This window comes from Magnolia sinica, chromosome 5 (genome assembly GCF_029962835.1).
Source record: "Magnolia sinica isolate HGM2019 chromosome 5, MsV1, whole genome shotgun sequence".
Lineage (NCBI taxonomy): Eukaryota > Viridiplantae > Streptophyta > Magnoliopsida > Magnoliales > Magnoliaceae > Magnolia > Magnolia sinica.
The window spans coordinates 34,458,969-34,475,625 of NC_080577.1; the positions used below are offsets into that span (position 1 = coordinate 34,458,969).

Below are 16,657 nucleotides of genomic sequence, written 5' to 3' on the forward strand. Positions count from 1 at the left end.
TAGTACGTAGCGCGTGGAATACCAAAGACTTTTGTAGTTATTAAGTAATGTGAGAAATCCACCTTGAGACAGCCTTTCCGCTTCCCACGCGGAAGGGACGCGGATTAGATACTGACAGGTTGAGTTACCAGTCGGCTACTGAAGTGACGTCACCAAGTGACATAGGTTCCACTATGATGTTTGTGTTATATTCGTACCGTCCATCCAATTTTTTGATATCATTTTAGGGCGTGGACCAAAGAATGAGGCAATTAAAAAGCTGCAATGGACCCCACCACAAAAGAGTGATTCACATGTTGAAACTATCCCGAGGCCCACCATAATATTTATTTGAAATCTAAACTGTTCAAAAGTTTGAAAAAGACGTGAAATAAAAGAAAACACAAATATTAGCTTTATCTAAAACTTTTGTAGCCTTTAGAAGTTTTTAACGGTGGGGGTCACTTAGGGCTGAAAGTTGGGCAGTTTCAACCCGACCAACTCGTGACCGACCCGACATTGGGTTGGGCTTGGGCGGGATATATCGCATTTGATCTCAAGCTTGGACTAAACAAACACCAACCCGATAAAACTTGGGTTGGGCTTGGGTTGAGGTCTCGAGTTGCCCAACCCAACCCGAACCTGAACCCAATCAATATATAAGTTACTAATAAATTATAATTGAGTGTGGATCATTTGTGTCGAAGGTACACTAGTGATGTCGGGTCTCATTTGTCCACGTCATTTCCAAGGACTAAAGCTGACAAGATATGCCGGATTTCTCTCTCCCAAATAGATTGCGTGCTATGCTACATGACTTTTAATGGAGTAGTTGTCTTATATTTTCGCTTGTTTTTTTAAAGAAAAAAATGAAGTTCTTTATGATAAATAATCACATATATGATTAATAAAATCATAGATATAAAAAATAAATCCTATATTGAAATATAATAAACTAATGTAATAACAAAAATATTAACACGTATATACCCGACCAACCTGATCAACCCGACTGAGCCCACTTGGGTTAGGCTTGGGTTGAGAATTCTCAACCCAAGGTTAGGGTTGAGGTACAAGAACCTTGGGTTGGGTTAGAGTTGAGCACCAACCCAACCCAACCCAACCCACCCGACTTTCAGCCCTAGTGTCACTGTCCCATTGCTTTCTATGCTGGAATCCACTGGAGCTTTGGATTTAACTCGTTCTTTGGATATTGCCCTAAAATGATCTCTCCAGATGGATGGAAGGTGTGGATACGAAACATACATCATGGTGGGGCCCTTGCAGCTTGGTGACGTCACTTTAATAGCTAATCTCGCTGCTCAACCTGTCAATAGCTAATCCGCACCCCACGGAAGGGAGCAGATTATGTGCAGCCTCCGCCTAACCTAGGACAGTGCGTCCTTCATCGTGGGGCCCAACTTGATCTACATATTGTGTACCCACATGGCTCATCTGTTTTGAAAGACAATTTGAGGTCCTTATTCCAAAAATAAAGAAGATCCAATTCTAAAGTGAACCATACTATCGAAAACAGTAGTGATTGAATAATCACCTCGCAGACAGCCTGTCCTCTGGATTGTGTGGGAAGAAATTTTTATCTACACAAATAGGTGGGCCCATTATAATGTGTATGATAAATTCACCACGTTCATTCATTTTTTCTGGTCATGTTAGGACATGGGAAAAATAATGAGGTAGATCTATAATTCAACCGAGCTACACAACAAGAAAATGTGAGTAGTTAAATGTCTACTGTTAAAACCTTCCTAAGGTCTACCATTATTCTTATATGCCATCTATACTGTTCACAGGGTCATTCTTACTAGGATGAACTAAAAATACAAAAATATTAGCTCAATCCAAAACTTCTGTAACCCACCAATGTTCACCAGCAGACATCCATTCCTCACTATTTCCCGTCGTGAAGCCTATGTGATTTTCGGATCTGCCCCACTTTTGTCTCATGCCCTAACGTGAAAAAAAAAAAAAACCAGATGGATGGTGTGGATTTCTCACAACATGATGGTGGGCCCTAACTAACTTCCTATCACATTAAGCTTCCTGAGAGGTTGTCGCATCTTCCCGCGCATTTTGAATGTTTATCATCCAACGGCTCACACTAAGACATGACTCGATCATATGTTATGGTTCTATGCGCTCAACCTTATAGTACTATATATATAGTCATGCTCACCTGTGCACCTATGCACGTGCGCACCTTTGCACACGTGTCATGGGTGTCTAATCCAAACGATCCATGTGATGTGAAATCCTATGAAAACACAAGGGGACAATTTTCACCCTGATCTAAAATTCTAATGGGCCATAGTAAAGAGAAATGCAAACCAAGGGAGGAAACTGTTTTCATTTTTCATAGCCCACCAAAGTTTTGGATCAAAGTAAACAATTGAGCCTAGGGGGTTTCACGAGATGTTGCTTCATGTGGGTCGTTTAGATTTTGGAGCCATATTACCTATGATAAGTTCTCAAAAAAGGCCACACGTACGTGCCAACTGAGCATTCATATATATATATATATATATCTTCCCTTCTTGGGGTGAGTTTCATACCTCATGATTGTGTTTGATGAGAGATACTTACCATGGTGGCCCCACACCCAAAGCAACCTTGGATCCAGTGAAGCTGGTGAGACCTTGCTATGGGGCCACTTAATGTATGTGTTGTATATCTACTTTGTCCATTAGTTTGGCTAACCCCATTTTAAAGCATTAGCCCAAAATAAAAACATATTAAAATCTTATATGGATCACACCATAGGATATGTAGCAATTAAACCCACAATTAAAAACTTTTTATGATCTATTATAATGTTTATATGCCACGCAAAATATTGATAATTAAAATCACAAAGACCCGTGGAATGAAAAATAGAAATATTAGCTTTATCCAAAACATCTGTTGCTCTGATAAAGTTTTCAACAATCTCTAACCACTGCATGGTCAAAATTTAAGATTGGCATCTGACTGATTGTTGAGTCCATGCTATAAAATGGTCTACCAAAATGGATACACTGCATAAATATACAACGTGCATATCCGTGGCCAAGTTATGTCCCCCTAATATTTTTTCCAGTTAACCAGCATGTGGGTGGGACCCTGACAGTGGGGTCACCTTGATATATGCATTGTATATGCATGCCGTCCATCCATTTTGCCAGTATATTTTAGACATGGTCTCAATAATGAAGTAGATAAAAATTTCAGGTGGGAAACGTCACAAGGAAATAGTGGTAATTGAAGTCATTAGAAACTTTTTAGAGACCACCGTAATATTTATTAGCCATGCAGTTGATAATTTTACTGGCTAGAAAGTGAAAGAACAGAAAACACAAATATCAGTTTCATCTTAAACTTTTATGGCCGGTAAAAAGCTTTTAATGATCAACAACAACTTATTTCCTATAGTGTGGTCCATCTGAAATTTGTATCTATGCTGGCAAAACACATGGACGGTGTGGATATACAGTGCATACATTAAGGTGGCCCCACTGTCAGAATCCCACACACAGCTGGTTGGCCACATGAGTTCTCTGATACGGAGTATTTGTCGCCCTAGTGCCTAGAACCGAGGAGCATACATTATCATCAGTGAGGGTGGTGGGTCCTAAAGTGCTGGGGGTTTGACGCGTCGCCTAACAGGTGTTACAAAAGATTCCAGTCCGTCCATTTCACAAAGCCTCTGCCGCACAGGACAATAGGCGTGCTGCGACGGACTAGAATCCTCAGCTGCTTAGAAAATCCAGCCACCGTGTCTCTCAGCATGTTGTATATGTAAATCCACTCCGTCCAACCCCTTCTGCCCAAGTGGACCACACCAAAGGTATTTGGTCCAAAACCCTCTTAATTTCACATGGTGTGGCCCACCTGAGTTTTTTATCCGGCTGGTTTTTGAATCATCCCTTCGAGAAATTGCACCTTAATATAGGGTTTACTTAAAGCTAGACACCACGGTGACCTAGACACCACGGTGACCCACATACAAACCTATGGCTTTTAGATATACGAAGGCAACGTGGTGGCCCAGAGCTTGGAATTTTTATTTATTTATTTACTTTTGTACGTAGACATGAGTCTTCCACAACGTCGACCTTTTTGGCGTGGCACACTGAATGTGGGTCCCTTTTCATCATGTGGTTACATCCATGCGTATTGAAAGCCTGTTTTAGGACATGATCCAAAAAATAAATGGAGTAGATTCAAATATCAGATAAACCATAATACCGATAACCATTCAAAACTTCTTGTGAGCCATAAAAGCTTCAGGTCAAAATGAACGTTATAACATGTTAGATGGAAAATAAGTATTACGGAGGAATCCGTGAAGATTTTAATAGTGATGATTCAATCACAACAGTGTGGTCACCCTAAGATTTGGGTCAGCTTCATTAGTTTGTAATGGTGGGGATTTAATCACAACTGTTTATTATATTGGCCCACCAGGTGCATAGCTCAAGTGGTAGGCTATGTGAAGATATCTCGTTTCAACACTGAAGTCTTGGCATCAATTCCCTTTAGGGGTGGCTAACAGTGAAGTGTGATCTGATATTGGGTATGCTAACAAGCTATAAAAAAAAAAAAAAAAAAACCTATTTATTATAGCCTGGTCTGCTTCATTTTTTAAATCATGCCTTAAAACTAGACGTCAAGATGGTTAGACAGTGTGGATTTAAGGAAAATATATCGGTGTGAGCCCGACGGTCAGGGATCACATCCACTTCTATGGTTCCGGGTATCCACTCAAGCCGTACATCTTTTTAGTCTCGTAAAGCACCCTGCACGGCTGACCATTTTTATATGCAAATCCAGTCGGTCCATCAGGAGCGAACCATTATCTTAACCGTGCAAAGAAAATATCAATTTGATGAAAAAAACTCTGAATGGGCCACCCCAATGGGTACAAAGTCATAACTCGTACTAAAACCTCGAAAAAATTAGCATAGTAGATGCTTACCTTGTATGATTTTTTTTTATTTTTTTTTACCGCCGAAATCTTAGGGAAGAAAGTAGATTTTTAAGGTTTAGATATGGAGTTTTGGACAAAAATGGTCCTGATTTTAAAGTTAAAGTAGCTGAAAAAACGTAAAGGTATTTTCATATTTATTGGTTTGGTCGTATGAATAAAAGTCTAAATTGGTAAAGTAAGTTTTATTCGGCCGTTAAAGGAAGGTGAATGATAGGTAGCATCTAAAGTAAAAGAAAAATTTACACACGAAAAACTCAAACGCACGGCATGCGACTGCTTTCTCATCTGGGTGAATTAAACCCGATTAACGGGCTTGATGAAAGGGAAGCGGATTGCGTCCAATCCCGCCGACAATAATCTGTCAACCAGGGTTTCTTGTGGGTCCCACTATGATTTTTCTGTTTATCCATCCCGACCATCCATTTTCTCATATCATTTAGTATACTAAATGAGCTATAAATGAGGTAAATTCAACACTCTAGCACACCAAACAGTTAACTTAGGTTGCATTAAATGCATAAAGTATTAAATGTGAGATAGGGTTGGAACTGCCTCATTTTTGAACCTAAAATGTTACAAGAAAGGATAAATAAATACATCATGGTAGGCGCCACGGGAGCCCATGGTTAGATGGATTATTGCTCGGACAAGGCAGACGCAATCCCTTCTGGATGAAAAACACGCACCTATGGTCAGCATTGCATCAGCGTTGTATCCTATGATGTGGCCCACTTTAGCTATGTATTTAGTTGGACGTGTAATTCCTGTTAAAGCCTCTGGCAGGAAGTGCCTGCACAAGGGTACTCAGTGGCGGCCACCGTCATGTTTGTGAGAAATCTATTTCGTTCATCTGTTTTGTGACCTCATTTTAGGACATGTGACGAAAAGTGAGGTAGATTTAAAACTCAAGTGGACCACACGAGAGGAAACCATTTGGATTAACTGAGAACTGTTGAAGCATTCTTGTGTCAATAAAAGCTTTGTACCGGTCTAATATTTTTTTTATAATTTTACTTCATCCCAATGGTAATAAACTTATAAAGGGCTTGGATAGCCTATAAACATCAGGTGCAACGAGAAAGGTTTCAACGGTGTGTATTTCTTTTTCCAATTTTACCTCCCATGTGGCTTACTTTAATTTTTGATCGACTTCATTTTTTCTTGCTTATCTTAAAATGAGCTCGCCAAACGGATGAAGTATAGATTTCCTAAAATATCAGTGGGCCCCACTCAACATTCCTGCGAAAAAACTTACTGGGAAAGACTTCCACAAGAAATCCGTGTCCTATTTAGTTGATTTTTGCTAGACATTCAAAAATCAAGGATAGAACTTGATGGACGTGGCCCAAAAAGCTTGGGCGTGTTGTAGAGGATGCTGTTGTAGAGGATGCCGGTCCATCTTAGGCGGCTACAACAGAACTGTTGCATACGGACGATTCCGGACTCATTAGTACAGAAGTCCGCAATTACATGGATTCGTCTTAACCCGCCCGTCTCAAGCCACGAAATATATATGCTTATCTAATCCGTCCATTCCTTTCTTAGATCATTTTTTAAGTTATGAGTTCAAGTAGATCCAACGCTTAAGTGGACCACACCAAATGGTAAGCTTGAGTTGAAAATGCATAAGGCATTAAATGCAAGAATCATGTGGTGTTGTCCACTTGAGCATTTTTGAGCTTATGCCTTAAAATGATCTACGAAAAGAGATAGACGGCGTGGATAAACGTATACATCACAGATCTGCTCGTTGGACTAGAAACGGGTGGGGGTTGGACGCAATCGGCGTCCAGCCCGAAGGTTCGTGCTCATACCATCGGGCTCGAGGAGCAAATATTCGTTACGCGTGTCACTGCGCACGTACGTGGGTCGGCGTGCTATCTTCGGCACGTGCGTCTTCCCTATAAGGCGGACCAATGGTTTTTGTGTTCTGCTGGGACACTTCTTGTATTCAAGAGAAAGGAAGCTTCTGAGAGAAAGAGAGGGAATTCGAAGGTAGAGAGAGAGAGAGAGAGAGAGAGAATGGAGAGGGAGAAAGAACTGAGGCAATCAAAATTCAAGAGGATTTGTGTATTCTGTGGGAGTAGTCAGGGAAAGAAAAGAAGCTACCAAGATGCTGCAATAGAGCTTGGAAAGGAGCTGGTATTTGCTCTTTTTCCATCTTTCATTGCCACTGTTTGCTTGATGGCTCTTTTCTATCTTCCCTTGTTCTGCAATGATCATTGGTTTTTTTTTTTTTTTTTGCTATGAATGAATTCTCTTTGATGGGTTTTTTTTCCTCTACCTTTTTGTGGATTTCTTTCATGAGTTTTATAGGCAATTGCTCTTATCAAATTGGTTTATTCTTATCTGGATTTATGATTGATTTATGCTTATCTGGATTTACGATGGGTTTGGATTTAAATAGTGTTTTATAGCGCTCTCTCTCTCTCTCTCTCTCTCTCTCTCTCTCTCTCTCTCTCTCTCTCTCTTCTAGCAATAAATCTGATCTTGTTCCAAGTTGGGTAGATTTCTTTTCCCCAATTCCCATCCGTCCAGTTTTCATTCTTTACCATTGCAGCATGCTTCTGAAGATCTAGCCGTCAATGTTCAACGCTCCATCTATCCTGAACATCCAATTCCCCTTGCAGATTTATTAGAGATCTGAAGTAAATGTACTTCTGTGGGCACTCTTTATTTATTTATTTATTTATTTATTTAAGAAATGGGCTTTTATGACTAGACCTTTGGAATCCATGTCCACCTCTTTTTCTATCTCTGGAAGTGAATGTATTTTGATTATGGAAACTGTTTTTACGAAATGGGTTGTTCGTGGAGAGTTGTTTGGATGGCGTTTTCAATTGAAATAGTTCTTATTTCTTATAGATTCTCTTCTTCTTCTTTTTTTCCTGTTGTTATAGGTTGCTAGGAACATTGATCTGGTTTATGGAGGAGGGAGTGTCGGTTTGATGGGTTTGGTTTCTCAAGCAGTTTATGATGGTGGTCGCCATGTCATTGGGTGAGTCTTTCAATCTTTTGGGTCACTAATTTAAAAAAAGAAGATTAAGTTATTGGAATTCAATTTTGGTTTTTGGGCTGTTCTTCACCAACTGATTTTTGGCATGATATTGTCTGTCTGCAGAGTCATTCCCAAGACGCTCATGCCTCGAGAGGTATGTCTGCAATAACTAAAAGTCCTATTTCTTGTAATTTTTTAATTTTAAAAAGAGAAAAAAGGGGCATACTGATTTTTATGGAGAGAAGTATATTTCTACCCCCAAAAGTTGTTAGTTCAGCCCCTATATGGGCTAACATTCCATATTGACATTTCAATCAATGCTTTTTTTTAGCAATTCTGCAATGACCAAATTGCCCTTGTGTGTGGAAATTACCATCCCCTTTTCTCATTTTCTACATTTGGGTTTTTGGCATATTCATTTCTATGCATCTTCCTTTGTTTCTATATTTGGGTTTTTGGTTTTATTCAAATACTTCTTGAAGTGAGTTATGTGGATATTTTACTTGTTTCATTTACTTTATAGATACTGTTTTTTTGTTTCTTGGGATCTTTTATTGTGATAGAAGTTCTAAAGCTTTTCTTATAAGAATGTTTTAGAATAGAAAAATAGAAAGGATGGACCCTTTATCCATTTTCTACAGCTTGATTCTGGGGATTTGCCCACCTTCTTTGACAGAGTTACAGTCACTACTTTTATTTTATCCTTTTCCCCACTTTCTCATTGTTGGATTTTGGATTGTTTTACCTTTTCCCCCATTTTTAATTTCCTTTTTCCCCCCTTTTTTTGGCTAGAATTTATATTGCATTTTGGGGGGTTAAGAGTCTTATCCTTACACCCATAATTCATTTTTCTTTTATCTGCACTTCATGATTTTGGCTTTCCCATTACTTGAAAATTATTTGTATGTGTAGTTTCTTTCTATCCACACATTTTTTTTGGAGCCACAATCAACATCACCTTGATTGATTTGAACGCACCCCATTTTCGATTTTGGTAATTTACGTGGTACAATATTTCTATTTTAAAAAAAGGGAGAATAGGGTTTATTTTCTTTAATAAGATATGTAATCTACTATTTCTACCATTTATAACTTATATAAATAGATAGATTTCATCTTGTCGCTCCGAAATTACCTGTCCGAATTACCTGTCCCAATTAACTGGATTAAGCCATACATGTTGCAGCACTCGTTATCATTGTGCTTCTCCGCACATCACTCCATAAGAAAAGCTTTTTGGGCAAAAAATTGCAGCCATAGAAAATCTCTCTCTCTCTCTCTCTCTCTCTCTCTCTCTCTCTCTCTCATTTTATATTTTATATTTTTTTTATTGCAACCATCATGCAGATAACTGGTGAGACAGTAGGAGAAGTGAAGGCAGTAGCAGATATGCACGAAAGGAAGGCAGAGATGGCTAGACAATCTGATGCCTTTATTGCATTACCTGGTTAGTAAATATATATATAAGGAAAATATGCAAATCCTTTAATCAAAACCACCAACACCCAATTGAAATTTTAAAGCAAAAAAGATATATATATATATATATATATATATATAAAGGAAGAAAGAAAGGAGACTTTAATTATGTTTGTTTGGGGTTTACTAAAAAAACCCATTTTGAGTTCAAAGGAAGAGATAACAGAACCATGTTTTGATGGCCCAAAACATATATCCAGATTTGAGGAGATTGATAAACAAACAAAACCCATGGTCTTTTTTCTTTTTTTCTTTTTACTTTTTTTAGATGGTCAGGGCTAGAGCCTCACCTGATGGTAAGACCTTAAGTGCACCATCCTTCCAACTAGGCGCCTCTCCTGTTTTGAGTCACGCTTCTGCATCCGACTAGTTTATATTTGAAACCATTTTGAAACATATACTTTCCCACTCCCACACCCGAATTTGTTGGTAATATGCTTGGTCTAGCTCTCTGCTAGGAGAACAGCACATGAACTCAGATACTAAGCTGGTTGTGTTACAAAACCCATGTTTTGATTTTTCTCAAAGTTGTGAAAACAGTAACAATTAAGGTTGCAGATGGGCCAGTATATGCTGAATGCATGTTAGAATCCTGCCCATGAGCAAAAGACATGGGTCTAGGCCAACCCAGCCCATAAGCTAAGGATCAGGCTCACTGCTGGGCCAGACCCACCAGCAAAATATCCAGCTCAGCAATGTTAACAAAGTTGGATGGGGCTTTTCATACTTGTTATTAAGGCCCTTACACATGCAAAACCCTCTCCTGACCAATTAATTATTGTGCCTAAAACTCATGCCCATTTTCAATCAACAGCCCAAAATGGACCTCAAATGAGCTAGACTTGAGCTGGTACTTTAAATTAAGGAAAAATAGCCACTTGGGCTCAAACCTCGGGCCCATAAATCAGGCCTGGATTGCAAATAATCAATGTTTTCGGGCATAGGCCCATGAAGCCCGCTCCAGGTCCATTTCTAACCATTACTGGTTGTGTCCAGGCCTGAATTCCAAGCCTGATAGTTAACATGTTTCCTCAGATTTGAAAATTACAAAAAAATAAAAATAAAAATAAAAAAAAAAAATCTAACTTCCAAAAAAAAAAACCATTTAATGTTTTTAGATGAATTAGAAGAACCCAAAACTCAAATTCGTATTTCTCCATAAATGCAAAGGAACTGCCCATGCATGAGAGAAATTTCAATTTCCCATGGGATATTGAAAATATCGTGATATTTTGGTCTTTACAGTTTTACCTGGTGGTTTTTTTTTTTTTTTTTTTTTGTTTTTTTTAAACTATATGTGGTATCTGTTGGTATAAAGGATACATATATAAAAGATGGTATGTAATGTGAAAGCAACTCTTCCAACCCCCAGTGTCACGATCTGTTTGGACTTGTTCCTTAACTGACCCCAACACCCATGATTAGAGAACAACCCTTCATGCCCTACTTCTTGAACCTTCAACATCTGACACTGAAAATTATGGTTTCTGAATACTTGCATCCTTACTTATATGATTCCCACACTTTTTTACTTCTCTTTTATGACAAAAGCCTGGTGGCCTGTAACTGTGGTCTACTCTCAAATTACTAAATTTGGGTCTGGAAAGTTTTTTTTTTTTTTTTTAAGTTTGGTAGTCTGTTACAGTGGTAAATGTGGGACCCATTATGCATCTATGCATGCTGTTGATCAGATGGGCCACCCTTCAATCTGGCCTGTGTACTACTTGATTTTGACTTTTGCTGGAAACCAGTTTTTTATATCAATGTTTTAAAACCCAGACCAGCATCCACTGCCCACTTCTGCACTGCAATCTGCTTCCTCTAAAATCATAGAAGCTATATGCTGCTAGCCTAGTGGTTAACAGTGTTCGAGGTTCAAGTAGAAGAGGGCTCATGCTTTGGCTTTTGTAATTTTTTTTGTCTCTCCTTCTCTCTCTCTCTCTTTTTTTTAATGAAACAGTTAACTGACCGGATTTTGTTTTGGTAGCCATTTCAGCCCAAATGGGTCCAGATTTGAAAACATTAATTACATGTCATTGATCAAAAGATTAGATCTTTTAATCTTGGTGAAGTTTGTGCATCTCCCATACACTGTGAGGCCCATCAGGTTAACAGTCTAGATTTGGCCATGTTTTTTTCTGCTAATGATGTGCAAGGTGGCCTTGACATCTCACAAAAATGTAGGGGCAAAACACTCATGTTATGCATAAGTAGAGAAAATGCTCTAATTTATGACTGTATGAGTGGTACCTTCTATATTTTTCTAGCATTATCTTTAAATGCATTATAAATGAACGTAGTTGAAATAAGACTAGCAAGGATAGTATTAGAAATGAATATATTCGATGAACTTATGAGTAGCACCAATAGGTATAAGATGAGGGAAAGTAGACTTTTAAATGGTTTGGTCATGTGCAATGGAGGTCAAGTACTGCGCTGGTTCGGAGTGAGTTGGTACAAGTTGGAAGGCTCTAAAAGGGCAAGAGGTAGAGGAAGGCCCAAAGTGATGTAGGAAGACATGGTCTAACTGAAGTTATGGCCCTTGATAGATAGAATGGTGGAATAGGATTCATGTAGCCGACCCCAATTAATTGGGATGAGGTTTAGATGATAATAATGAGAACTCAGCTAACACGAGTTAAAAGCACATCCATTCATTGGAACTTACTACACAAACAAGCTTCAATGTCAGGGTTCCATGAAATTAGTAATACAAGTCTACATGTGCTATTCCAGTAGAAGAACTTTTCTTTCTGTTATTCTAGAACACTATTTCGGTAAGGAATCACTACATTAAAAAGGACTTGTTTGATTTTCATGCAGGTGGTTATGGGACTCTTGAAGAGCTACTTGAAGTGATAACTTGGTCTCAACTAGGCATACATGACAAGCCGGTAATGCTCATTTCTGCACTTTTAATCCTGAGATAAACCAAAAGTACGTTCCTAAAAACAAAATCCACCTAGAGCATCAACATAGTCAGCATTCTCTAATTGATGGTCAGGTTGGTTAAGGATCAAGATTGAGAACCCAACCTATTGGGGACTGCATCATGACCATGTGCATTTTGCAGAACTGGAGCCCATTTGGCACATCCTGCAAAAATGTGACCTGGAGCCAACATCAATCCTTTCTCATTCGGGGTTATGTCTGTACTATGTCGCCCCTATTTGCAGAATACACCCCAACCTTATTGTCACCCTATCATTTGGGCAGTAGGCACACTACCATCCGCAATTGGCAAATATTCCCAACAGTCCCTTCTTGCATAGTGTTATGAGAGCTGTGGTATTTGGGCAAATTATAGATTAGGGATAAAAAGATCTCATCCCATTTCGTTAAGGGGAACAAAATACAACTGATCCAGTGTCCTGAGGACTCGTCTCTATTTATCTGCACCTATTGTTGATCAGAATCACTCATTCTTTCATCCGACTAGGAGCAAGCTATGGTGCAAGAATCATGAATATTAGATGATCCTTACCCTTGGAATAGGTCCAGTTTGTTACAATCGTTTGTTGTTTGCAAGCCACAAATCGCATGGATAGACTCATTAAATCAAAATGTTACTTCAAAATCATGAGAAATACAAAGTGGGATCTATACTAGATGTTTCAAGATGATGATTAGACCTATTTTGTTTCTCCAGTCGATCTTGACTGTCCATTTTAATGCTATTAATCAGCTTAGGATCATCCACTTGGCTTGCTCCTAGTTGTATGAATTGTGAATGGTTTGGATCGACAGTAGGTTAGCCCCTGTTAGCAAAACCCTTACTTAAATTGCTACTTTTACTGAATACTGAGCCTTGCAGGTGGGATTATTGAATGTGGATGGATACTACAATTCCTTGTTGTCTTTCATTGACAAAGCTGTAGAGGAAGGGTTCATTAGCCCAAATGCCCGGCATATCATTGTCTCCGCCCCAACCGCAAAGGAATTAGTGAAGAAATTAGAGGTAACCTTTCTAAAAGTTTTATCAAACTTATACATCGTCTATGTCGATGATTCATCAAATTCCTATCGAAAATGTAGTATGTTGATACTGATATATGAGCCCACGGGTTTAGAACTTTCTTGAAGATCATTTCTCTAATCTCATGGGAATAAAGAATGGCAATGCAGCATTCTTACTATGATATTGAGTTATTGCTTAAAGCAAACTTCTTATAGCTTCTGATTCATGAGTTATGCTTGCAAATCCGATCTCCACTTCTATAATTTGCCCATCAATTAGAGAGGGAGAGAGAGAGAGAGAGAGAGAGAGAGAGAGAGAGAGAGAGAGAGGATGCTGCTACATGGGCTACACTTAGAGAGCGAAAGAGTTTTGACTATGGCAGACCCATGCCCACATTTTCAGGTTGTGGTCCACTTGAGCTTTAGATTTGCTTTTTTTTTTTTGGGCTGACGGCTTAACACGTGCTGGCTCAACAGATGTACAGTGTGGATGTTGCATAGTAATGATGGTGGACCCTACAGTCTTTGTTGCACGGTCCCCTCATACCATGCTCACACGCAGGTGCGAGGCAGAGTAATGGGAAAGGGCTACTCTTATGAAGGAAAAGACAAAATTATCCTGGTTGAAGGACCAGCCAAGCCAAAAAGAAAAATAAAAAAAGCAAGTATTAATGCCTCTTCCCCAACTAATTGCAGGGCCAAAAATGTCCAAACGCTGCTCAAGTTAATATATATTAGGAAGAAATATTTTCATTTTTGGCCTATTGGGGGCACTGCAAAGCAATGGAAGAAAACATTCTGCACCAGGAAACAGATGGGTCTCAAAGTGTTGACAACCTTGACCGGAAATCACGCCAGTCCCCTTATTAGGTAGGCCACAAATGTACGTCTCATGTGTATGATTATTTTTGTACATGCGGCCCTCTCAATGGGTTAACCCCAATAATTTTTGCACGGTAGGGCCCACCTGATACAGAGCTAATACGATCCACAAACTTGCCTAGTTGGGAGGTACAGGTGCTTGTTGGCTTAGAAAAGCTCAGAACCACACATGTTCTTGTCGGATTATCTACTGAGAAGGGAATATATTTTCTTGGATTCTGAATCATGACTTCAGGAAACAGAACTACGATAAACTGGGTTTATTATCATTTTTATAGAAGATTATATAAATGAAAATAATCTCTGTTTCCTACTCTGTTACTCCTGCAAAAGTACTAGCAATCTTCCCCGATTCAAAGCTTAGAGATTGCAATTTTCTATTCTGTACCATGAAATTCATATGATTTCGATACTTGCCCTGTGTGATCTTGCTTTAAAATCTAAAATCCCATATTTCCTTGTATCCAATGCATGAATGCTTTGTGGGAGAGAGTAATATGCGCATGTGCACGAATGCATGCATGAAACTGATACATGTAGATATACACGATTCTTCTTCTTATCTTTTTCTTTCCTTTTTTGCATGTATATTTATTGTATTCATCTTTGTTAGAGCTTGGAACCATGTCTACAGAAACAGTTCAGTTTGCATTTTGTTTCATGCATGTGTTAGGGGGAGAGAAAAATCGAGAGGTTAAGGGAAAGGTTGGGGTAGATGCAGAGAGAGAAAGAGAAGACTTTCTACAGCGGACAACCCATGCCCACGTTGTGGCCTACTCGAACTTTAGATTTGCCGCATTTTTGGAATTGCACCTAACATGAACCAACTCAACAAATGTACGGTATGGATGTAATTAGATAGGCACATTGGTGGTCCCTTTGGATCCTTTGGAGCACAATCCCCTTATATTGTGCTTTGGTGTGGCTGCATATGAAGAGAAAAAGGGGAGCAGGCTACTTTCATGCTTGAATGGAAAAGACAAATATATCCGTCAATTGAAGCAAGAAATGTACCTATAAACTACTAGTTAGTGCCCTTCCCCTACTAATTGTGGGGGTAAAAATATCCATGACTTCTCCTAACTTGGCAAGATTTGATTGGGTCACTTAAAAACACGACAATTTTAAAACTTCATCATGAAATACTTGCCATTTGTTTTCGAAGGTATCAGGAAGCAGGCTGGTGTTAAATAAGTCTTTTAAAGAACAAATTAGTACAAATCAATCACAGGCGGCCAATAGGAGCAGTGCCGAGAGTAGCTTATGATTGATAAAAGATGACTTCAGAGATGGGGCCCACAGCACTCCACCGGACAACTTTCAAACATGCTTTGCTGACCTTATCTTGTGGGATGTGACCCAATCAAATCCTGCAGCGTAGTGATTCCTCATATCCACTGAATCTGTGTCCCATATTTAAACCCTTAGAAAACATTTTACATCTGTGTCCTCTATCTGAATCCAAAGAATGCATATTAACACATGCAACATATGTGCATATTCATGCATCTAGTTCTGTCACACATGTGTATATGCACGTACGAGTTGTACAAATACATGATTGATGGTGACAACGACCTTTTTGCCCTTTTTTATTTATTATTATTATTATTTTTTTGCAGGAGTATTTTCCGTGCCATGAAATAGTAGCTTCAAAGCTGAGCTGGGAGATGGAACAGCTGGGGTATTCTCCAAAATGTGATATATCTAGGTAGGTAGGTAGGAAGGAACGTTTTGAGGAGATGAATGGGCATTTTGGTAAGAAAAAGGGCCAAAATGGGAAGAACAAAGGCCAAGGAATTCTTTTTGTAAAGTACAACACGCCTTAAATATACAAAGCTTTTCCTTTCTTTATTTTATTTTATTTTTTTAAGCTAGCGGACACACGTGTTAATGATCTAAACCGTCTATCAAATGCATTATGCTCCAAGACAGTCTCCTAAAATTCGATTTGTGGATGACCCATGACAGGCATCATACAAGTGGTAATGACCTTATGAACGGTTTGGATGGAAGATAAACATCAAGGTGGACCCAAGAACATTTCAATTGTAGGCATTTCTTTCCTCAAATTTTCCTCTCCTGTGGCCCACTTGAGTTTTGGATTTTCCTATGAACGGGTGGATATCTCACAAACATCACGGTTGGTCCCACAGCTTCCAAGCGGATGCACAACATAAATTACCGTTTGGATCAAAACAACTTTGGGCTTGGGAAATAGAGGCAACCAATAACATCAAAGAACATGATGGGCGGATTACGGGCCAGAATCAAAATATTAAAAATATTTATTAGAAATTAATAACTTTAGAATCTTAAATATGAGTAAACAAATAATAATAATAATTTTAAACATTTATTTCACTCAAAATGTG

General features: G+C 38.8%; 1 protein-coding gene across 3 annotated transcripts; it reads left to right on the forward strand.

The window, feature by feature from the left end:
- Nucleotides 1–6,890: 6,890 nt before the first annotated feature.
- On the forward strand, nt 6,891–16,139 carry LOC131245933 (cytokinin riboside 5'-monophosphate phosphoribohydrolase LOG1). 3 transcript variants are annotated; one of them, XM_058245728.1, is made up of 7 exons: nt 6,891–7,108; nt 7,867–7,964; nt 8,088–8,118; nt 9,312–9,411; nt 12,267–12,337; nt 13,258–13,401; nt 15,448–15,869. In XM_058245728.1, the coding sequence occupies exons 1-7, from the start codon at nt 6,989–6,991 to the stop codon at nt 15,547–15,549; spliced, it is 666 nt and encodes a 221-aa protein (XP_058101711.1). In that variant the 5' UTR covers nt 6,891–6,988; the 3' UTR covers nt 15,550–15,869. The 3 variants fall into 3 exon arrangements, with proteins under 3 accessions (XP_058101711.1, XP_058101710.1, XP_058101709.1); XM_058245727.1 differs by lacking the exon at nt 15,448–15,869 and adding an exon at nt 14,956–15,426 and having other exon boundaries at nt 6,893–7,108; XM_058245726.1 differs by lacking the exon at nt 15,448–15,869 and adding an exon at nt 15,905–16,139 and having other exon boundaries at nt 6,895–7,108.
- The last annotated feature ends 518 nt before the right edge of the window (nt 16,140–16,657 follow it).

Excerpts from the sequence above, each read along its gene's own strand:
- LOC131245933 (XM_058245728.1), top strand. The coding sequence starts at position 6,989 with ATGGAGAGGGAGAAAGAACTGAGGCAATCAAAATTCAAGAGGATTTGT. Across the intron at positions 7,965-8,087 it reads GGTGGTCGCCATGTCATTGG|AGTCATTCCCAAGACGCTCA; the intron begins GTGAGTCTTTCA and ends GTCTGTCTGCAG. Across the intron at positions 12,338-13,257 it reads TAGGCATACATGACAAGCCG|GTGGGATTATTGAATGTGGA; the intron begins GTAATGCTCATT and ends TGAGCCTTGCAG.